The sequence below is a fragment of the Psittacula echo genome (genome assembly GCF_963264785.1).
Source record: "Psittacula echo genome assembly, chromosome: Z".
NCBI classification, from domain to species: Eukaryota; Metazoa; Chordata; class Aves; order Psittaciformes; family Psittacidae; genus Psittacula; species Psittacula echo.
In genome coordinates this window covers 87,300,367-87,325,418 of record NC_137742.1, presented here as the reverse complement: position 1 = coordinate 87,325,418, position 25,052 = coordinate 87,300,367, and the positions used below count along the sequence as shown (strand labels likewise).

At 41.4% G+C, this 25,052-nt stretch overlaps 1 protein-coding gene across 1 annotated transcript in view; it reads left to right on the top strand.

Annotated features, from left to right (window-relative positions):
* SLC6A2 (solute carrier family 6 member 2) overlaps nucleotides 1-25,052 on the top strand; it is a gene marked incomplete at both ends in the record, with an annotated part of 73,638 nt that overhangs the window by 17,176 nt on the left and 31,410 nt on the right. Inside the window, 2 exons of the mRNA XM_080638225.1 lie at nucleotides 7,983-8,114; nucleotides 11,769-12,006. Of these exons, the coding sequence (XP_080494351.1) occupies nucleotides 7,983-8,114; nucleotides 11,769-12,006 (370 nt within the window). The remainder of the gene's footprint in view (nucleotides 1-7,982; nucleotides 8,115-11,768; nucleotides 12,007-25,052) is intronic.

Sequence of the window (25,052 nt, the reverse complement as noted above, 5' to 3'; positions counted from 1 at the left end):
TACATCTGAAGTACTATTTACACCTTACATGGGTACGTAATTGCAGGCGAATATACCCTTGTGTTACCCCCAGTAATGGCAAGGTTGAAAGAAACCAACCAAATATAACACTCCTATTAATGAAATGATAGAATAGTATTTCTTCTTCTTTATTAGCATCCCTTAAGTTTCCATTCATGTCTGTGGTGAAGCAGCAATGTTCTCCAGCTAGGTATCTGCACACTGACCCAGCAGTCCAGTACTACAGACTTCCCCTGACCAGCACCTTCTGAAGAGCTTGTGAACTACAAAGTTTGCCCGTTTACTCCCAACAGTGTTAGCTGTTCCAGGAAAGGATACTAACCACTCCTACAAACACTGTCCTATTGAACATAGTAACAGGGATTTCATAAATCACATAACCAAACAGACTACAAGCTGGCTCCACAGCCCAGCTCACTCTCCCATTTCTTGTTCAAACCAGTCAGATAGTTAAAAAAAGAAAAATTAACAGGATGGATTTGGGCAGGAATATTAGTAGCTAGACTTTAGGAGCCAGACATTGTTACAAAGTCTAGGTTATTTACTTATCCAGCTACTGTCAAAACTCACCTTGATGCTAATTCATTCTAAGGAACCAGGCCAATAGTACTTCTGCTATAAAGGGGCACAATGTCAGACCAAAAGCTGTCACTGCACCTTGAAAAGCAGATTTTTGGACTTTCTATGGTCACACTCATGGCAGAAGATGGGAATGGCTTAACTTCCTAAGCTAGCGGCAGTTACAGCGTTGTGAAGGTCTGCAGCAGAAACATCCCACAAAACTCCAGAGCTCCCACTGCCCCATCTTGGGCCAACCTGATTTATATGCTATCAAACCCACCATATCTATTTCTTCTTTAATTTCCTATCAAACAACATAGTCCAGGGTTCTGTTCTTGTATGTTCCTGTAATTATCTTTAAACTACACACTGTTGTAAATGTGATCATTAATTTATGTAAATATGACCTTAGCCAATTTCTTGGTGTTATTTATGAATGAATCATGCTGCTCTGAGTGGCTGGGTATATTTAACTGTCATTTATTTGTTCAAAATAGCTACTAATGAGTTTCTTTAGATCATTACTCTTGCAACAAAAAGCCAGAGAGATTACTGGTTTTGCATGGAAGGGCTTGGGTTACACTTTTTATTACAAATCAGTGACCAGCTTATAAATACACTGCACTTCCAGTCACCACGAATTATTTCAAGGCAGTAGCAGGTTAACAGCTCAAGACAAGAAATGTAGGCTTCAGCTAGCATCAGCCCATGGACAACATTAAACCATTTCTGGAAATCTTGTTTTCACTTCCTTTTGAGTGAAAGGAACACTATTATATTGGAATTCTGGAGAAATTGAAGGCTCTGAGCCCAACCTGAGAGTAGAATATAAACAGGTTATAACCTAGCAATGGTAGAGTTGCTAAATATAAGGGCTTCAGAAAAAAATGTCAATCACTATGGTATAGCTCCACAAGTTTTATGATTCAGAAATACTTTGCATGAAAAAGGTTGCATACTTGGAAGATTTTATGGCACACTTTGAGGATTTTATATGTGCAAAGTGTTGCTGAATTTTTTATAGTATGTCATGAGATCTGTTTTGCAGAAAGATGTTATTTTTGACTACTATAATCTATTGCTGGCTGAGTTCACCATCATCACACAGCTGCTGTTAAAATCATCAGCTTGGCTTTGACACTGGGGTTACATCACACTCCTTTGTATCTTTGACTTCTCTTTGCTGTACCATGCAAACCCTTACTGCTTTCAGTCTCAGTGCAGTGAAGGTCTACCCTTCCATTCCTTCTCTCCTCAGGGTCAGCACAGGCTCGGGCTCCCCTCCGTAACAGAAGCCTTCAGTGGCTGTGCAAACCAGATGGTCACCAGCCTGCTGGAGAGCCAGGACTAATGTTCATGCTCTAAGAAATGCCCACCTTTCCCATTACCTAGTTTTTCTACCTACTGTGATCTTGTACAATATAGATTTCAAGATCTCCACATCAGGGAACTCTTTTTTCATTCACAAGAGCCTGGACAAATTAGTTTCCACTTATTTTTCTCACTGTCAGAGCAAATGCACTGCATTCTATCAACTGTTTGTTGATATTGTTTGAAGCACTACTTATTCTGCATGAAAGAAACAAGCAGCGTTGATCAGACACAGGATTAGCTTGTATTTCAATTCACCAACTGGGAGATCTTTGTTTTTAGATTCTTTCCCCGCACAAATTCTGGAAACGTTTCTATCTGAAAATATACTGCACTATTCGCGCCCAGTTTGTTGTTTTAGCAGACATCCCGCCAGCTGCCATTTTGACTGGAATATCTGTGGTAACAAAAGCAGAAAGCTAAAAAGAACAGAGTTCAAAGTTGTTTCAACTACCCCTAGCCTGGCCTGCTTCTTGCATGTACATCAACAAGTCCTTCCAGGATAACAGCAGCTGTTGAAATGATCTTTTGTAAGTCATTAGTAAATTAATGCTTCTTCTTTTCTGGTATTTAAAAGTGAAATGAGATCTCCCCGTAGGACTGAGAGTATTTAGAGCAGTATTCCTCTTTGCTTCTCACCCCGTAGGATGCTAGGGATGCTGAAGTACAAAAGAAAGACACACTTTTTGCATGGATTCTTTTGCATCAAAATAAAGAAGTGTTTTTGGCACTGAACACAGGAATGCAAAGCCAGTCTTGTATTTTGTCCTTCACTAACTAAATGTAACAGGTTTTTTGAAACCTTCTGTGTAAGTTTCCACTTTAAGTTTCACACAGATAGTTCTTGTAGAAGCTGAGAGTTTGACCTTGTCTAGTTTTGCCTGAAACACAAGGCTGTCTTAACAGGCTGTCTTAACTCCATGGACACACTGTTGCCCTAAGGGATGTAGATGGATCTCATGAAATCTGTTAACTGAGAGATGTAGCAATTTACAACAGTATGAAGTAAACCTGTAGCTTTTGAGCTGCATGTGACTCAATAGCAAGTCATGTATAGCACTTATGCCAGGGCTGTGTTACAGATGTTAATTATTTCAGATTCTTATCTGTACAGGGAAATTAGGGAATGCTGAAACCGGTATTGCCTTGCGGGATGCAGCTGTGCAGTCAGCCCTTATCCCATCACACAGCAGGGGAGCGGAATCCCCTTAAGTGCTATCAGTATGTTACTCCCAATGCAGCAATTCCACAGACTGCATTCTCTCAGCTCACTGAGGTAGGTAGATCTTGGCAAGCTAGTCTGAAGTGCTGGCCAAACTGTGTGCTCCTATGAGTTCAGCTGTCTGGGCTATACAAATCTGACTAGAATCACGCAATTCAAGCACAGCAGTTTCTGGAGCCAGTGGCACAGGCGAGAGTGACACAGCTGACAAAGTGTCACTCTTCCTAACTTATTTTGACTTCCTAGACCAGGAAGACATTAACAGTGAGGCTGTTCCTTCAGAGACGTCTGGTGTGAGGCTCAATACAAATTCCCACAAGTGTACCTAAAGCAAGAGACTCGCCAGGATGCCGGTTGCCATCTCCCTAGCCCAAAGGATGTTCACACATGCAAGGATGGAACAAAGTCTATTTCAAAACAACACCTCATGTTCATAAGATACTGTACACAAACAATGCTGTGACAGAGCCCCTGTGCAATCACAGAATGAAGCTGATCATAGATCACACATATGCTGTTTATAAGCATTTGCATACCATTCTAGTTTGCAGTAATTTGAATGATACTTTGACCATCATTTATTTTCCTCTGAAGTGCCCATAATCTTGAAAAGGGTTCAGTGAACATGATGAGGTTTGATTCTGGATATTGGCTGGGAAGAGATGAGCAAATATCAAGATATTTACAATATGCCTGGGTACTTGGTAATTTTTACCTAATCAGAACTTGCCAAACAAGAAGTTTTCAGAAGCCACCAAAAAATTAAGTCAACTTAATGTGACTAAGCACCCTTACTTTCATCTTTATCTCAATTTCAAAATACTTCAGTCGCTTAGTTACCTGAAAAGTAACCCAGGTACAAAACCCTGCCATAACTGTTCTTTACTGAAAATAACACCACACCTTATTAATCCCTGCGGGGGCAGGGCAGGAGAAGAAAAAAAGTGAGAAACCTCTTTAACTAAAGCCTGGAATGTCTTGCAGCCAGCTAGATGATGCTAAAACAAGTATGCCTAAGTACAGTACACTTCACAGTTCATCATGGTGTTAGTCATACTTGAATAGCACGTAGTTTAAACTAGCATTTATTATGTATGTCTACTACACATTGCCAGGATTTATTTTCTGAAACACAAATTCCCCTATTCAATTTGTGGCATCATGTTTTCCACAGTCTCCTGAAATTCACGTGAATCAAACAACATTGTGCAGACTCCATACTTCCAAAGTACAAGCTAGGCTGGTGACTCAGCTCCACACACTGTAATACTATCAAAGCAAGACAAGTACAGCACTTCAAAGGCTGTCACTTATCAGAAATCTGACAGTAACACCACCTGAAAAAATTTTTATAGATACTAGATATAGCGCAAGCAGTATGTAATATCCCAGATTGGTTTATCAGAGTATGATTCAACACAGAAGAGAGATGAGAACTGCAGGATATCAAGTATTTGTTAAACACAAGGATTTTTTTCTCTACAATATGACAGTTTGACATGACAATCGTAGAAAGCAGCTGATGAACAACACTCAAATACAACTAAAACATGTATCACAGGCACTGTAGTAGCTAGTGTGAATGCAGGTTGCATTTACACTACGTTCCATATGAACACTATGAACAAGAAGATTCCTGCCCCACAGTGATACAACCAATACTTTTCAGCTTTTAGATTATGTTGTCAAAGCTTTAAGTCATTATTTATTTCTGTTGATGTACCTTGTCTTCATTTCATTGCAAGATTTCAGCTTTCAAATGCCTAAATGTACAACTACATGCTGAATACATTGTCCTTACCTTATGTTCTAGCATGTTACTTTTTGAATTAGATTTGTGGTATGACTAAGAGAACTGAGTTTGTTTTTCTATTCTTATTCTCCATTAAATTTTTCCTCTGAACAGTCACGCTAGGCAGCTTGCATTGATAATAGCTGTGAAAAGCAAACATGGAAAGTAAATGAGCAACAAGTATTCAGACTTTTAAAAGCACTACAGTAGTTTCAGAAGTACCTTTTAAATACGCAATTCACTCTGCTTACTGGCGTGTTTTACATAACTACAGTCATGCTTCTAGCTTTTATTCTTTTATAGACTGCACATACCTTCTTTAAGTTTATATATTTAGAAGTAATGCAAACTTACTTCATTTTGCAAGGGAAGTTTCCAGTTTCTAAACCAGTACATGCAGATTTTAAAGGGTTGCAAAAGTTCCTACTACTTGCTATTGGGAGAAATAGACAGCTGCTGCTGTTTTCTTTTTGTCTTCTGCTGAACAATATAGCCATGATTTTCACAATCTGTTTTTGCTTTTCATCCGTAACTTCTAAGGACAGCAGTTAGTTTATCCAGTGTATGTAGTCACTCTGCAGCTACGTATTTATCAAAACAATCTAAAGATTTTTTAATACTGACAAATTTTACATGAATTGAACTGTTCTGGACCAAGTAAGCTATGCAATAAAATAAAAGCTTCACCTGATTGGTACCACAAAGCAGAGAATTGACAGAGGATCCAGTTATAAAACATGACACCAACTGCAATTGTTTTACAGTATCATATATAGCCATGCACTCAATCACAGAATCATAGAATCATAGAATAGTTAGGGTTGGAAAGGACCTTAAGATCATCCAGTTCCAATCCCCCTGCCATGGGCAGGGACACCCCACACTAAACCATGCCACCCAAGGCCTCATCCAACCTGGCCTTGAACACCGCCAAGGATGCAGCATTCACAACCTCCCTGGGCAACCCATTCCAGTGCCTCACCACCCTCACAGTAAAGAACTTCTTCCTTATATCCAATCTAAACTTCCCCTGTTTAAGTTTGAACCCACTACCCCTTGTCCTGTCACTACAGTCCCTAATGAAGAGTCCATGCCCAGCATCCTTACAGGCCCCCTTCAGATACTGGAAGGCTGCTATGAGGTCTCCACGCAGCCTTCTCTTCTCCAGGATGAACAGCCCCAACTTTCTCAGCCTGTCTCCATACGGGAGGTGCTCCAGTCCCCTCATCATCCTCGTGGCCCTCCTCTGGACTTGTTCCAACAGTTCCATGCCCTTTTTATGGTGAGGACACCAGAACTGCACACAATACTCCAAGTGAGGTCTCACAAGAGCAGAGTAGAGGGGCAGGATCACCTCCTTCGACCTGCTGGTCACACTCCTCTTGATACAGCCCAGGATACAGTTGGCTTTCTGGGCTGCGAGCGCACGCTGAAGCTGGCTCATGTTCAGTTTCTCATTGACCAACACCCCCAAGTCCTTCTCTGCAGGGCTGCTCTGAATCTCTTCTCTGCCCAACCTGTAGCTGTGCCTGGGATTGCTCCGACCCAGGTGTAGGACCTTGCACTTGGCATGGTTAAACTTCATCAGGTTGGCATCAGCCCACCTCACAAGCATGTCGAGGTCCCTCTGGATGGCATCCCTTCCCTCCAGCATATCAACTGAACCACACAGCTTGGTGTCATCAGCAAACTTGCTGAGGGTGCACTCAATCCCACTGTCCATGTCACCGACAAAGATGTCTCTGAGGGACACCACTCGTTACCGATCTCCAGCCAGACATTGAGCCATTGACCACAACACTTTGCATGTGGCCATCCAGCCAGTTCTTTATCCACCGAGTGGTCCACCCATCAAATTGGTATCTCTCCAATTTAGAGACAAGGATGTCGTGTGGGACAGTGTCGAACGCTTTGCACAAGTCCAGGTAGATGACATCAACTGCTCTGCCCCTGTCCATCAGTTTCGTAGCCCCATCATAGAAGGCCACCAAATTGGTCAGGCAGGATTTCCCCTTAGTGAAGCCATGCTGGCTGTCACCAAGCACCTTGTTGTTTTCCATGTGCCTTAACATGCCTTCCAGGAGAATCTGCTCCAAGATTTTTCCAGGCACAGAGGTGAGACTGAAGAAATCTTCAGATAGTTTCTACCTTGGATGATTCTTCCATATTTCAGTTCGCAATACTTTTTATGATAGTATCTCTGACACATCAGGATTTTTCCTTAGGTGACAGTTCCTGTGGTATGAGCTCACAGGAGATTCCTCCATCAAGGAAAGTAATGTATTCCAGGCAAGCAGCCCTGGCACTGTCCTGCTGCAATATAGCAGTGAGCCTAGCAGTGAAACCTGGTACATACTCCATTAATATACACTCCATGTTAACGAAGTATCAGTTGGTTGGAAAGGCAGCTGTTGTCTATCACTTTTCATAAGAACAAGGGAATTTATTATAGCAAAAACCAAAATATACTATGGAAACCCAAATTCCATGTAACTAACCAGCACTGATCTATTTTCAAGCGAGAGGTTCCTGCAGACACCTTACAAAGTATGAGTTAAACTGCACTTACAGGAACTCATCTGATCTTTTTTTTCCCTCAGTTGATGGCCTCCATGCTCTCTTTTGAACATACTGTACTAACGAAAACTAAAGTGCTTCATAGTCCCTTTCCGTTTTATCTCTGCAAGTGCATAATTTCTTCTGCAGTTAGGGATTAATTTTCAGGAACACATCTTTGTCCCTTTGAAACCAAAAAGCCATCAGGAGACATTAGAAGGAAATAGGAGCCACAGTCTACAGCTTTTTTCAGGGCTTCTTTCTCTGAGATCTTAAAAATAAAATAAAATAAAAATTAAAAATACAAGAAAGGGACCAGAGAACATGGGTTCTTCCCTCCTCATATTTCCTTTCTACTTCCCAAAGACTGGCTTTGTCTTTAGCCCGTAAAAGTAAGCAATAAAGAAAGCAAAATGTAGCCAAAACTGAAACTATAATGACTAATTATTCTCTTTCCAGGTGCTTTCCTTATTCCCTATATCCTCTTTTTAATCATTGCTGGAATGCCCCTGTTCTATATGGAATTAGCACTGGGACAGTATAACCGAGAAGGGGCTGCCACTGTGTGGAAAATCTGTCCAGTTTTCAAAGGTAAGTGCTCCTCTGTTCACTTGAATAGCACCGTGAGGGTGCCACACATTTGTGATCACACAGTAAAGGTTTTTCATCTTCCCACAGACAGCATGATATTTGCTGACCTTTCGCCAACCCTTGAAGTTAGAAGTCTTTTTATTATCACAGGTGGAGCACAAAATGGGAAAAGCCACATAAATCAGGGTGATTGCTGAGAAGTGCAATAGAGAGCAGTGAGCAGGAGCAGATCAGCCCTTTTCTCCCTTCCCTGCATACTGAGGTGTGGGAGGAACTGGGTACCTTGAGGTAGAGGGAAGGCTTTGCAATGAGAACAGTTGGAAATTCAAAATCCCGCACAGGTCACTTCTACCTTGTCTTCCCCAGTGACTAATATTGGCTAATAATACTGACTCCATTCAGTTCATTGTGTGGAGCTCTGCAGAAGTCAGCGTGCCACAGTGGCTAGAACACTGAAATGCAGCTGTGAAGACTGTCATTCAGCCACTAGACCTGTAACCTCGCACCAGTTATTGGTGGCTCTGTACTTCAGTTTTCCTACCTATGAAATGGGAGCAATTATTCCAATAGACTTTGTAAAGTTGTTTGAAATCTAGCAATAAAAAACACTTAATAAAACATGAATTTTACTGTTACTGTTGAGTGTTTTCCACTAGGGATAACTCTCCAGCATCACTGAATAAAAGGCTGTAGATTGGTGCACTAACTTGCAACCATTCTGTAAGCTAAAACCAGCCCAGGTTAGGTATTTGGATACTAATCAGTGTGTCTGGCAGTGATTAGGAATAAAGGAATCTCTCTGGGTGAAAGAAGCCATATGCTTTCTGTACATGAAACAGATACCCGTTGAGGAGCTTCAAGAATCTTCTTAAGCATTGCTTAACACTAAAAATTGTAAATTCCCTTATATCTATACCAGGTTGTATCTAAAATCTTACGTAAAAATCTTTTCAACACAGAGCTATCTGAAATGAAACCACTCAAGCTCAGCAGACCTTATAACCTTAAAATTCAGACCATGTTCATCCTGTGACTGATAAAAGCTGAGGAGCTTTACAATGCAATCCAAACTTGGTGGATCCAGTGCTTGGATATAGGTTACACTGAGAAAATGTTAGTCTTTCTCAAAATACAGCTTTCCTCTTCAAGAAGTCTAGTGCAGAATAAGAAAACTGTGGGGGTTTTTGTTATCATTCACACCCAAAACTCACAGCAAAGTTAAGAGAGATAAAAAATAAATAAGAAAGTTAGTAAAATATATGCCCCCCAATTTTAAAATTAATCCATATAGACCTAACCCTTCTATAATCCCTTCATTGGAGGCAAACCTCATCCCAACACCTGGAAATCTGAAGACCCTTGCTCAGTGAAAATTCCTGCCAGTATCAGTTAATGCCTTTGGATAGCAGTGAGGATTTTGAAAACCTAACTGCAAAAATTAGGCCTTAAGGATCTCAAAGTGCTTGAGGCAAATGCGACTGTTCTCAGAGGCACTCTGTTGATTTCAGGATTGAAAAGATGAGAAAGGAAAGTAGAACTTATTTCATGTATAGTCTTGTTGACTTTATGGCTGTGTTTTTAAGCTGAAATTTTCAAGGTGGACTAAACATATCTTACTGTTGATTTTTAAGTGTTTTTATTACTGGAATATAGAATAGCGTAAGTTATTTGATTCTCAAAAGGTAAGAAGCATTGAGTTGTATTTGCACCTCAGCATTAGTATAAACTCGGTACTTTTAAAGTTTTTGCCACATCTTCTGATAACGTACAAACACATTTTACTGTTAATGCTTTTGTGTTGTTTCTGGGATAACTCAAAACTCTCACGCAAATGAAAAGTACACAGTCTACACAAATTTGTAACAGGTTCTTTAAAGGAACAGCGCAATAGTATTAATTTTAGCTATGAATATTATTGCTATGAACTTTAAGGGCTTTACGCCTAATGAGATTTCTCATAACATGTGCAATTAAAAACATACCCTGTACCCTTTACAACAGTCTGTTTTCATCTCTGTGTTTTCCAGGGTCTGTTTTAGACTGTGGGTGGTCCAGCATTACTTTTAAGAAAGCTAGGTCAAGAAACACGAGAGCAAATTCATTCCCCAATATTCTCATTATTTTAGTGGAGTGACAGTTAAGATACAGTTTTTAATCTTGATATTAAATATCTATCATTGTCCTCTTGAATTGGAGGAATTTTAGGAAGACTTTTTAAAAAGAAATAATGAAATTTCAGTGCAGCATATATTACTTAGTATTTTAGTATCTTAGTATTCACATTAATTTTTAAGAATAATTCACTTGGGTGATTCCCCAACTCTACTCCATTCTGTTGATCATAACATATCACTAAAGTTTGAGTGTTAGTGTACTGGATTAATTTAAGCACCAAGGATTTGAAGTTACAATTTCATTTTTACTTTCACAATCTTTTCCCCAGTGTTAGGGATGAGCAAACTAGTCTATGTATTAAAAGTCTCCTGAAGAGCAAAGAGTAACTCTGGTGTATGCAGCAGTCTCTGAACTGCCAACTCCGTCAGGGCCAGCATCTGTTCCTTAGGCAATTTTTAAACCAAGTATTAATACCAAAAGTGTATGCTATTTCCTCGCCTTACCAAGAAATATGAGGTTTACACTTAGGTGTTGTGACAGTATAGTGATGGTAGTCATAAAACAGCAGCAATCTCCACACACAGCTTCCAGGTAGGACTCAGAGAACAATGCTGTTCACACAGTAAAGGAAGAATAGTATAAGCCAAGGTAAAGCAAGCTTCCTGAAAAGTCTGGCAACAAACTGTAGCTCTGCTCTCACATTAGTACCAAAGCTTCCTCCCAAACCACTTAGAAATGTCCATTTCCATGAGGAGAACATGCACTCTCTGGGACTCTCTCGCTATAGGGACACTCCAAGCACACTTCACAGTATGCAAAAACACAAAACAAATATTTAAAATCAAAAGAGTAGTGGGGGATTCTGTAATCCTGGGGAGATAATTATATAGTTTGAAGGTCCACACACAGTTTAGCCCTAAGCTTGATATTCACCAAGATTTACTGACATACCCAAGAACCCCTTGGAGCCCCTCAGTGGAACAGCACAGACTGCATCATGCATGTTTTGGACCTAGTCACATGCTGAAGGAAGCCAGTCTGGAGAGTAACAATGGGCAAGAAACAGGAGAGGGATCAGTATCTGTTCCAGATTAGCTCAGGGTGAGAACGTGATGCATAGGGAAACTTCACTTACATCTCGAGCTCTACTTTTTCAAGAAAAGTTGCCAAGGTCTCTGACATTAGGAAGATGAAGTGAGTTTCACTCCTAACATGGACTTGCAGTCTTGTGCATTGGAAGCAAATCAGCAGCAGAGTTGTACAAGAGCAAATTTTGACATAACACTGCTTAATTTCTTTTTCTGGTAAACAACTGGATTTGCCAACAGCCAGTCATTTTCCAAAATCATTAACATAATTTTTTGGATTAAGGTCAGTGACACTGTTTCCACATGTGTGCATATAAATGTCAAAAAATCCTTTTATTGGTTTGAAGACCTAAAGTGAATTTGCAACTATGAATGGCTGAGTAGCTACAATGTTTGCATATACTGCTGCATGTAAAATACAACGTATAATCTAGTTTTCCTTTGTCTTTAGGTGTAGGCTATGCAGTGATACTCATAGCTCTTTATGTGGGATTCTACTACAACGTCATCATAGCTTGGTCTCTGTATTACCTATTTTCATCATTTACATTTGAGCTCCCCTGGACACACTGTGACAACAGTTGGAACAGTCCAAACTGTACAGATCCCAAACTCTTCAATGCATCAGTGCTTGGCAATGGTACCAAATACTCGAAGTACAAGCTCACTCCTGCAGCTGAATTTTATGAGTAAGTGTTGACTTAACTTTGTTTTATTTAATCAGAATTCTATATCTGTGAACGTTTATTCTGGGAAGTAAAAACTTAACATCTAGCCTCTAGAATAAGCATCAGAAGGCTAAGGTTAAAATGCATTTGTAATGTTGATCTATATTCCCTTGTGATTGAGACTCTCACCTCCGTGAGCTTTGGTTTCTCCTGTACAAATGCAATACTTGCCACTGAACAAAATGGAATTGGACAAAAGACATGAATTTTCCCCAATGTACCACTATTGCTTGCACCAACTTTGCCAGGGAATGCAACAGTATTTTGACAAAGACGAACGCATGCCAAACTGAGCTGACTTTAGGGCTTTAAAGTAATAATTTGCTCAATAGGCTTGGCCTGCTTCTCTACTTGCAAAACATCTGAAAGCAGTTCTCTGCTCAGCTGCTTCAATAGTTCAGTGAAGCAAGGGGAAGCACTGAGCAGGAGGAGAATGACCCAATTGTAAAAAGTGGGCTTTTTCCAATTCCTAAGCAAAAGGGCATTCTGCAGTATGGGCCAAGACAGGCAAAGACACTCAAATCAAACACGTGGAATCAAAACCAGAAAGGTATCTAAATTAACAAACAAACTATAAAACAAAAACTTCGATCTGTGAGTAAATACTTGTAATATGAACCTCTTGGGGAAAATGGGATTTGATTAGGATAAAAAAAAGAGGAAAGGCATAAGGATTGAATCAGCTGTTGAATCAATCTGAATAATCAATCAATTGATATTTCTGTGTTGGGAATGGGATGATATCAGGCACACACCTGCTGAGTAGGGACTCCAACCATGTAGAAACAAAGGGACACCACTGTTACAATCAATAACGTGGTGTGTGTTACACCATGCTTGGCTACAGCAGGGGTCCTGGGGTCTGCATTTATAGTTCTGAAACATTTGTGGCTGTTTGTCCTCCGAGGCCAGCACAGTGAAAGATCAGGAGTGATACACAAACTGTTGGCAGGCGTTTGGGTAAACTAAATTCAGTGCTTTGAAAACAATAAGAGGGGTTGAGTTCAAAGGAGCTCACTACAATGGCAAATAATGACAACCAGGAAATCTACTGCCCTTACAAAGACAAGATAGGATGTGTTCATAACTCAAATGTAAAGCTAGATCTTCTATAGCAAAGGGCTATGACATGTAGTCAGTTAACAAACCTGACTTTGAAGTGAACTATAAGAAACTATATACTCAGCATCTTCAAAGAACTGCATCATTACAGAACTTTGAACATTTTTAAAAAGATTTTCTTTATGATTTCCTTGAATTTACACCTTTGTAAAGCAAAACACAATCACTATATTATTCCTATGCTCCTTTATGACTTAAAGTAGTTCTATGTATTTTCAGTTATTACATCATGCTTGGGGTACAACTTTGTAGCGGATGAGAGTGTGGTAGAATCTATTCACAGCATTTGGATTTAGTTCCACTGTTCTGGGAAACAGCTCAATTTGTGATTTTGCCTGTACACTGAAACATTAGGCTTCTTTCCTCACCATGAAATAGATTCAAGGTACAGTTTTCAGAAGATAAGAATAAAAAGGGAATGCAACATTTTGTTATGCTTTGATACCTGAATTCGGGGGCTGTAATTAAGTCTATAGGCCCTGTATTTACTGGCAATTACATTATATTGCAAAAATGGACGTTTAAATTGGAGGAAGTTCTTTGCTGTGAGGGAGGTGAGGCACTGGAATGGGTTGCCCACGGAAGCTGTGAATGCTCCATCCCTGGCAGTGTTCAAGGCCAGGTCGGACAGAGCCTTGGGTGACATGATTTAGTGGGAAGTGTCCCTGCCCATGTCAGGGGGGTTGGAACTAGATGATCTTAAGGTCCTTTCCAACCCTAACTATTCTATGATTCTACCACCACTCAAGTAACACCGTCTGTAACCTGCTTCCCCAGCTGTAAAAACAGGGAATCACAAGAGGCATTGTGTTCACTTACCCAGTATTTGGATTAGCTCATCAAGCACAGCTGTACAGCTCAGGTGTGGACCTAAGCTTGTGCGAAGTTTTAGTGTATTCAGATGCACCCAACCAAAGACAGCCCAATTCAGAAACAGTGTTTCTTCTTTTTACAACAGGGACAGCTGTATCTTCTGAATATAAAGTTTCACATTATGTGCAACAGGTCAAAGAAGCAGAAGTAATGATGTAATATTAAATTTGCATCAGTATAGTGCCTTTCCAAAATGATGCACAATTTTTGGATTATGTTAAATAATAGCTCAAGTAAGGGTCTTGGTTGGCTACATTCCCTCTGAAAACCCACTCAAGTAAAGGCTGAATATTCCCTTATCCTACTGGGTGTCTTTATACCAGGTTGCACTACTGCTTGAATGACTGCCTAACTTGACCCAAGTGTTTATGTGGAATTATATCTGATTCTTCCTGGTAGATAGCCATTAGTCACTTCTTCATCAACAGATCTTTGCTGGAGGAGAGCTACAGTTCATTTGGTTTCCAAATTCTATGATCATGTTTACTTTTGAGGTTTGTACTGCTATCCAAACATTCAAAACCCACCCGGGCACATTTCTGTGCAACCTCCTGTAAGTGGCCCTGCCTTGGCAAGGTAGTGGACTAGACAATCTCCAGAGGTCACTTCCAACGCTAATGATTCTGTGACTCTGTAGTCCAGTGGTGCAAGATATTAGCAATAACAGAAACAATTACTTTTGCAACAATAGATTTAATATGGCAGATTTCAAATGTTGAGACTTTATCAGTTAAACAGAGAAACAAGGAAATAGAGCAGCTACTTTTATACCAGAGGGAAATCAAACTATGCCACTCAAATTTCAGTGGGATACCTATGGAATCCCAGCACCAGCATTAACAGACCTAGGTATGATAATTAGCATCACTAAAATAAGGACTGAAAACTGGTGCCACTGTAAAAATATCATGGAAAGGAGTGATTTTGTTAGTTGGGTGAAAATAAGTTCCATTGTTCTCCCTGGGATCATATGGGAGATCATCCAATTTGGAGTATTTGGGGCCATCTTTTCAACCACAATAACTTGCTGTTGGAATGTGCTAGAGCTTATGGAAAACTTGTTAAGGATGCTAAATGCACCTCAGCACTTGAGCCTTCAACCTCAAGATTAAATGGGAAGTGGTACACCTTGAACTTGGTTTTGTAGGTTGCATACTTACATCAAGAACATACGCAAACCTTTGCCTTCTGGTGGGCAGGCAGAACTGGAAGCAGGGAGGACAGAAACACTAAACATCTATTTAACAGTTAGAGAATTACTGAGAAGAGGTACATCCAGAATGGGCCAGAAACAGAGAGCTGATGTCATTACCCTTAAGAGAAACAGACACTTCTGTCTGGGACATGATTCCTTCACACAAAGTTAACCTGACCATGAATTTAGAGTAAATTATTTCCTAAAACCATACAGCTGCCAAAGCTGACTATCTCTACCTGCACAGGAATAAACTGTAGGAAGGGGTGGAAGTATCGTGATGTGAGAGTTCATCTAATACTTTAAGAAAGGCACAGCTAAGTTCAATAGAAATATGCTGATTTTCAGCACTGATGTTCAGTGAGAGACATAAACACTTGCTAAGGACCTAGAACAAATCTTTCAGGTGCAGCATGAGGGAAAGCAGGGAGAAACCTCTAAATCTCAGAATTGGAAGAAATCCCTTCAAATTGCAATTTCCATGCCAAGGCAGTGACAGGCAGACTTTGACAAGCGTGTTTGGCTTTCATTATCAAGCCTTAAGAGGTGGGCAACAATTCAGGTTGAACTGGTTCTACGTGTAGGCTTTCTAGAGTGTTTCACTTTACTAAATCTGGTTTCAGTCATTCAGGCTTATTTGAGGCCAAGGTGCCACTGACATCAACAGGACAGTTGCTTACGACAGGAAGGAATTGGACCCCTACAATACTTCATTAGAGACAGTTAAAATCATTTGCAAAGTATTTGTACACTGCAAACTTAGCAAAGAGAGCACTCCACAAACTGAAAACAACTTGTGCTCTTCTGTTAATAATAGAATCATAGAATCATAGAATAGTTAGGGTTGGAAAGGACCCTAAGATCATCTAGTTTCAACTCTCCTGCCATGGGCAGGGACACCTCACACTAAACCATGCCACCCAAGGCCTCATCCAACCTGGCCTTGAACACCGCCAAGGATGCAGCATTCACAACCTCCCTGGGCAACCCATTCCAGTGCCTCACCACCCTCACAGTAAAGAATTTCTTCCTTATATCCAATCTAAACTTCCCCTGTTTAAGTTTGAACCCACTACCCCTTGTCCTGTCACTACAGTCCCTAATGAAGAGTCCATGCCCAGCATCCTTACAGGCCCCCTTCAGATACTGGAAGGCTGCTATGAGGTCTCCACGCAGCCTTCTCTTCTCCAGGATGAACAGCCCCAACTTTCTCAGCCTGTCTTCATATGGGAGGTGCTCCAGACCCCTGATCATCCTCGTGGCCCTCCTCTGCACTTATTCCAACAGTTCCATGCCCTTTTTATGGTGAGGACACCAGAACTGCACACAATACTCCAAGTGAGGTCTCACGAGAGCAGAGTAGAGGAGCAGGATCACCTCCTTCGACCTGCTGGTCACGCTCCTTTTGATGCAGCCCAGGATACAGTTGGCTTTCTGGACTGTGAGCACACACTGCCAGCTCATGTTCAGTTTCTCATTGACCAACACCCCCAAGTCCTCTCCTACAGCAGGCCTAAGGTCTTCATTCTCACAGTCCCTGCATCTACCTTCCAAGGTTTGGGTGGTGTGGTCAGAGCATTTGTCAGTGAAGATCGAGGCAAAGAAGTTATTGAGAACCTCAGCCTTCTCCAAATCCAGGGTAGCTAGTTCTCCTGACAGCTTCTGGAGAGGGCCCATGTTGTCTCTAGTCTGTCTTTTATTTGCAATGTACCTATAGAATCCCTTCCTGTTATCTTTCACATCCCTATCCAAGCTTAATTCTAGCTGGGCCTTAGCTTTCCTAACCTGGTCCCTAGCTTCCCGGACAACATCCCTGTATTCTTCCCAGGCCACCTGTCTCTGCTTCCACCTTCTATAAGCCTCTTTTTCCCTTTGAATTTTCCTCAGCAGCTCCTTATCCATCCAAGGAGGTCTCCTGGTCCTCCTGCTGCACTTCCTTCTAGTTGGGATGCAACACTCCTGAGCTTGGAGCAGGTGATCCTTGAATATCAGCCAACAGTCTTGGGCCCCCCGCCCTCTAGGGTTATATCCCATGGAACCTTACTAAGCAGGCTCCTGAAGAGGCCAAAGTCTGCTCTCTTGAAGTCCAGGGCAGTGAGCTTGCTGTACGCTCTTCTCACTGTCCTGAGGATCTCGAATTCGACCATCTTGAGGTGGCTGCATCCAAGGCTGCCCTGGAGAGTCACATTTCCAATGAGCCCTTCCCTGTTGGTGAGCACGAGGTCAAGCATGACGTCTCTCCTTGTCGGCTCCTCTATTACTTGCAGAAGGAAGTTGTCTTCCACACAATGGAGGAACCTCCTGGATTGCTTGTGCCGGGCTGTACCGTCCCTCCAACAGATGTCAGAGTGGTTGAAGTCTCCCATGAGGACAAGGGCCTGTGAGCGTCAGGCTGTTCCTATCTGCCTATAGAGCACTTCATCCACAAAGTCCTCTTGATCAGGCAGTTTGCCACAGATCCCCACAGCAATGTCTCCCATTGCTGTTCTTCCTTTAACCCTGACCCACAAACTCTCTGTTGACTGCTCACCTGTCCCCAGACAGAGTTCCATACTCTCCAGCCTATCCCTAACATAAAGAGAAACTCCCCCTCCCTGTCTGCTGAGCCTGTCTTTTCTAGAGAGCCTATAATAGTCTAATAGTCAGCCATAAGAGTAATTCATTTGGGAATAAAATGTTGATTCCACGTTTCTTTGGAAACACACACTACTTTAATTCCCTCTTCAGTGGTTTGGAATTAAACTCCCAAAATGCAAATGACCTTCTATCCTTTCAACATATATTAAAATAATTCATTACAAATATTTTTTTAAAAAAAAAAACACAAATTCATCACTGAAAAAAAAAAAAAAGGTTCACCTATCTGCTCTGTATCACTCCTATTCAAATATTTTGTCTGAATACAGGCATTGTTTATATTTGTTCTCTCCAGTCTTGTGTCTGGGAAATGTTTGTTGCCATCTTGCTTTCATTTACTCTGACAATTAAAAAAATACCAGGTTGGAGGAACAAAAGCACTATTCTTCTTACAAGGTACTATGCTTGTTAAAGTTCATGATGTATATGGATAAATCCTGGAGACTTTTTAAACAAAACAGTGAAGTTGTCAACAAATGTAATGAGCTACGGCTATTTTCCTCAGATAATCCTTTTTCTCAGGGCTGTAATCCATTCTTTCTGAGTGAGAAATAAAACACATTTTTACATGGAAATTTTCATGCCAGGTTCAGTAAAGGAAATTCACAAAATTAACAAGTATTTCACAAGTGAGTAATTGCAAAATTCTACCTAAGAACAAGAAATAAAGACAACTTCCAATCATGGCAGTCTACATCTACCATATTTATGAACATAAAATTATGAGTGTGTGAACCACGAATATCCTGAATATAACCTTCTCCTTATACAGCAAAGCTTACTTTTGTAGGCAAATAGGTTTGTGCTTCAGGGTACAAGTCTTTATCAGAAATACCACCAGAGACCAAAGAGTCCTCCACATAATTCAGTATCACATCAAAGGGAGTCATCAACACTATGTGCTCCAAATGAAGATGCAGAAACCTATCCCTATAAAACAATTGTGAAGCAAACTCTCCCTAAAGAGACAAAACGTCACTTCAAAACTAAGCACAAGCAATTCTGCCTATAAATGCCTTTAAAAAGTGAATCCAAGAACAAGAAATAATTAGAGTAGACAGCGCTATATTCTGCTAACCATATTTGGTAAGAAAAGACTCTAAGCTTATGTTAAACATGAACGGCAGTTCTCCATGTGTCCACTTGCCTGGACAACAAACCCCCACTGAATATATCTGGAGCTTCTTTAGGAGGTTTCTTCATGCAAAATCCATAGCCTATAAACTAATAAGAGGGTTTGTAAGCAATGGCAAATTAACAGTCTCTGGACATCTAGACTTACTCATCTTTTGCATCTTAATTGAAAGGAAAGTTGTCAGATGTTTCCGAGGGGTTTGAAGTAGATAGCAGTCATCTGTTTACTCTTACAGAGATCACGCAATCAAAGGCTACCAGTAATTTTAGCCAAGTTCTGTACCTTCACCCCTAGAAAATCCCTTGACTATAACAGAACTCTGAACATCGTGGACTTGAATTAGGTACGTTATTAAATGCTTTATGTGGGAAACTCATGGTCACATTGTTGAATAGCAGTAAGCAAACTACTTTAGATATCAATTCTGTATTAACTGCACAGGCATATTTAGGAAGCGTTTGGGTGCATTCTTTATGTATCCGTACTCTGAGACTAACATATTTGCCTCCAGACACATTACAGATTTACTTTTGACTGTATTGTCTTTTTGGACTAAGTAACTCAATCCTTCTCAGTGCACAGAAATTTCTGATACAAGTGCATAAAATAAGAACAGCTATTCCACATTTACATGTGCAGCTGTGAAACTTTTCATATATGTTCACATCTTCACATTTGTTGACATATTTACTTACACAAAGAGAAAAGAAACTAAATGTGAATACAGTGGAAGTCAATCCATGTAAGCGTATACACATGTTCCTAAGCTTTGGACAGCTTTATGGAAACAGTTCCTAAACCACAACACGCCCTTGTGTAGCAAGTCCTGAAGACTGGAAGAATGACCACTTTGCCAGCTTAGATTTGCATAGGAGGTTTATGAGGTGTTGCAGATGTCAGGAGTTGCACATTGGCTTGCTTTGTATTAACTTGTAAGAGGAATTCTAACTGCTTATCCTTACGTACAGAATTGGTTGACATTCAAGAATTGCTTATTCCAAGCTCAAGAGCAGAGCATCCCGACACGTAGGAAGTCAAGGAAGAGGGCCAGGAGACCTGCGTGGCTAAATAAGGAACTGCTGGGTATGCTCAAGTGGAAGAGGAGAGTTTATAGGTCATGGAAGGAGGGGCTGGGCACTCGGGAGGAATATAAGGCTGCTGCTAGAGGATGTAGGAAGGCAGCTAGGATGGCTAAGGCCTCCTTAGAATTAAATCTGGCCAGAGGGGTCAAGGACAACAGAAAGAGCTTTTTCAAATACATGGCTGATAAAACTAACACCAGAGGCAAGGTTGGCCCACTGGTGAATGGGATGGGTGCCCTGGTGACAGAAGATACTGAGATGGCAGAGTTATTGAATGCCGCCTTTGTCTCAGTCTATTCTGCCGGAGGCAGTCCTGAAGAGCCCTGTACTCCTGAGACCTCAGATGAAGTCAGGTCACTGGAGCAGTTTGCCTTAGTCCATGAGGAATGGGTTAGGGACCAGTTGAGCAATCTGGACATCCATAAATCCATGGGTCCAGATGGGATGCACCCGCGGGTGCTGAGGGAACTGGCAGAAGTCATTGCTAGACCACTCTCCATCATCTTTACCAAGTCTTGGGAAACGGGAGAGGTGCCTGAGGACTGGAGGAAAGCAAATGTCACTCCAGTCTTCAAAAAGGGCAAGAAGGAGGACCCGGGTAACTATAGACCGGTCAGCCTCACCTCCATCCCTGGGAAAGTGATGGAACACCTCATCCTTGATGCCATCTTAAGGCATGTCAAGGATAAGAGGGTTATGAGGGGCAGTCAACATGGCTTTACCAAGGGGAAGTCATGCTTGACCAACCTCATAGCCTTTTATGAGGAAATAACATTGTGGATGGATGATGGCAGAGCGGTGGATGTGGTCTACCTTGACTTCAGCAAAGCATTTGACACAGTCTCCCATAGCATCCTCATAGCTAAACTGAGGAAGTGTGGCCTGGATGATCAGGTAGTGAGGTGGACTGCGAACTGGCTGAAGGACAGAAGCCAGAGAGTTGTAGTCTATGGGGCGGAGTCCAGTTGGAGGCCTGTATCTAGTGGAGTGCCTCAAGGGTCGGTATTGGGACCAGTATTATTTAATATATTCATCAATGATTTAGATGAGGGAATTGAGTGTACTGTCAGCAAGTTTGCTGATGACACTAAGCTGGGAGGAGTGGCTGACACGCCAGAAGGCTGTGCTGCCATCCAGCGAGACCTGGACAGGCTGGAGAGTTGGGCAGGGAGAAACTTGATGAAATATAACAAGGGAAAGTGTAGAGTCCTGCATCTGGGCAGGAACAACCCCAGGTTCCAATATAGGTTGGGGAACGACCTGTTAGAGAGTAGTGTAGGGGAGAGGGACCTGGGGGTCCTAGTGGATGGCAGGATGACCATGAGCCAACACTGTGCCCTTGTGGCCAAGAAGGCCAATGGCATCCTGGGGTGTATTAGAAGGGGGGTGGTCAGTAGGTCGAGAGAGGTCCTCCTTCCCCTCTACTCTGCCCTGGTGAGACCGCATCTGGAATATTGTGTCCAGTTCTGGGCCCCTCAGCTCAAGAAGGACAGGGACCTGCTGGAGAGAGTCCAGCACAGGGTGACAAAGATGATTAAGGGAGTGGAGCATCTCCCTTATGAGGAAAGGCTGAGGGAGCTGGGTCTCTATAGTTTGGAGAAGAGGAGACTGCGGGGGGACCTTATTAGTGTATATAAATATATAAAGGGGGAGTGTCACGAGGATGGAGCCAGGCTCTTCTCAATGGCTAACAATGATAAGACAAGGGGTAATGGGTATAAACTGGAACACAAGAGGTTCCACTTAAACTTGAGAAGAAACTTCTTCTCAGTGAGGGTGACAGAACACTGGAACAGGCTGCCCAGGGGGGTTGTGGAGTCTCCTTCTCTGGAGACATTCAAAACCCGCCTGGACACATTCCTGTGTAACCTTATCTAGGTGTTCCTGCTCTGGCAGGGGGATTGGACTAGATGATCTTTTGAGGTCCCTTCCAATCTCTAACATACTGTGATACTGTGATACTGTGATACTGTGAATCCTCTGTGGTTTGGTAGTGGTGCCAGGCTCTGAGCAAAAATTACAGCAGCTGAGGTCAATGAGATAGCACCTCCCCTACATTACTTTGCATTTGAAATTCTGTCAGGCAGGAGCAGAGTCCTTCCCCTGTGGAACATCCCCACTTGCATATATTGCTCAAGACCATGCTAATAAAGGTGTCACACAACTAAACACCCATTATTTTCACTGATTTCTCATCAAATGTTCTTTACAACACAGTACTGACATAGTATCTCCACTAGTATTTTATGCGTTGCTTCCTGTGGGAGAAGTGTTTGCTCATCCAAAACATTCACATCTGAGCATTAATCCATGAAAAGCTTACAAACTTCACCTTACTGTGTAAAAGACCCAGCATTATAACAAAATGTCAAACCTTAAAGTGAGCATTCCTGCAAGTACCTAGAGGAGCCTACAAAGAAGCTGGAGATGGACATTTTACAGGGGCACACAGTGACAGGAAAGGGGCAACGGCTTTAAATTGAAAGAAGGTAAATTTTGATTATATATAAGGAAGAAGTTCTTCTCTGTGAGGGTGGTGAGGCCCTGGCACAGGTTGCCAGAGAATCTGTGGCTGCCCAATCCCTGGCAGTGTTCAAGGTCAGGTTGGATGGGGCTTGGAGTAATCTGGTCTAGCAGAAGGTGTCCCTGCCAGTGGCAGGGATTGGAACTGGATGAGCTTTAAGTTCCCTTTCAACCCAAACCAGTCTGGGATTCTATGATTATTCATTCGTTTGTTTAAATGCTTCAGTGCTCCTCAGTTTGTGGTACATGGGCTTATTCCTGTGGTTGGCATTCTTCTGGCAATTTTATGTCTTTCCATCAGCTCTTCTGAAATCAGAAAAGCATCATGAAAGCTCAACAACTTCTTTGGAAAGACTGGAGCTCTTCTTTCATGACCCTCCTGTCTAGCCCAGTGCACAGCCCTTTGAGAATAACAGCTGAAGCACCATTTAACTTGCTGAATAAGTGCCAGGGCAGCTGTCAGCATGTGTTTTAGCTGCTTTTCCATGTATCCTCAAGTAACAAATTTCATCTATTCATTATTCAAACTTTATAAAGTCATTAGATACACGGGGGGATGGAATTCAAGAATTTCCAATCTACAAATAATATAATGGGTTTAAAAGCAGATTTTGAAAATATCTTTTTTCAGACTTGAATGTGCTGGAGTGGAGTGCAAATAGGAGGAGAGGTCAGATCTGTTAAACTAATGGGAGAATTAAGCTGGATAAAGACTTCAGTGAGTTAAGCATTCTTACTGAATGAACAGTTTAGTCCTACTGGCTACATATAATTTCAGGATTATCATGATTCAAAAAGAAACACAATTTCATTCAGTATAAGTAATAATGTGTTATATGCCACTGGTAAATTATATTTCTGTGATTCCCAAAATCTAGCTTGAAGTCCGTTACACAGCTACATTCTCCAACATAAGAGGGAGCTGAAATATCTTGAGAAACAGAAAACTCAGACAACAAAGGTGTTGGCTAAAGACAGTGCAGTGTCCAACAAAGCTGGAGTGAAAACACCCAGCTGAACCCAAGCTGGGTGCTGCGGAGCCCTTGGCATACCTCTGAAGTGTGTCCAGTACTTCATGGCAGGGGAGAGCTACATAGTGCACACGTAGCATTGCACATCAGGTGACTTGGAACCACTCTCTTCTGCTCTTGGCACTCTCCTGGACCCAGGCTATCATTCTGTGTTGCAGCGATGCCACACTCAGAGGTCTTTACAAAGCACCTAGAGGCACCAAAGCAGCTCATCAGTGGCTGTATGTTTGGCAGAGCTGGGTCAGAGCCAGGCTAACCCTGTTGCACTTGTTGACTTCATGTAGAGCCATGCTGCTATCTCTACAGCACACCCCTGGCCCACAGTTACAGTGAGTAGACAGTGATGTTCTACCTGCATGGAGCCAGCTCAGGTCTGCAGGGTTTGCGCTATAAGCTCTGCTCCACACAGGTATGGATAGACACCTTTGAGACACAGACTCCCATACAAATACTACAGCCGAATTTAAGCTGAGCTGTTTCTGAAGTAAAAATAACTGAAGCCTGGCAAACTGTGCACAGAGGACTCTATCCATGACTGCTCAATACAGACAGCTTAACCTTCTTAAAAGAACCAACCAATTTCTGAAGGAAATTGGCAGCATTGACTGAACTATGGTTGCCCAAATATATAATGCAGAAGATGTATGTCAGAGAGCCTTCCCATTAAGCACAATTATCATGCTTCAAATTGCCTTCTAAATAGAGTATGTAATTTAATTTCTATAGACTGCACACTGTATACATTGACAGTTCTTTTAGCATCTTCAGTTGACAATTTGCATTTAGTTTTATATCATAAAAAACTACCAGAATAAGAAATGGAGCTCAAGAGACCAGGATTATTTATATATTTTTATATGGCTATTTACATATTTTTATGTGGCTATTTATATCTTAGCCAAATTGCTGATATTTATTTCATACATGCCATTTGCTTTTGATCCCATAAAAGCGACTACTAACTTTTAGATGTTTTTGGAAATTCTTAGAAGTACTTAATGAGTTAACCAAGAAATACATTTTTTAGTTTACATGTTAATTTGTTGACAAGTAGACGACATTTTTGCAATCCAAATAAACATACATCAACACATAAAACACATCTGAAAAACGTTTAGATGAATGACACCCTTCTGTTGATCACATCAGATTTAGGCAGATAACTTTTGCCTTTAATAAAAAAAGAATGAGGCTAGAAAGGTGTTGTAATCATATTTGGATTGAAATATAAGATTATAATTGATTTGGGATTGAAACAACAAGGTCTACTCCAAGACCTTTCACTGGAACTGTTTATACAAAACCTTCTAGATTTCAAAAATGCAATGACATAAATCTGCCTAGGGCTAAGTAATACAAAAGGCTTCTTAGGAAGTCCTTAGAACCAGTCTGACAAAAATGTTTAAGAG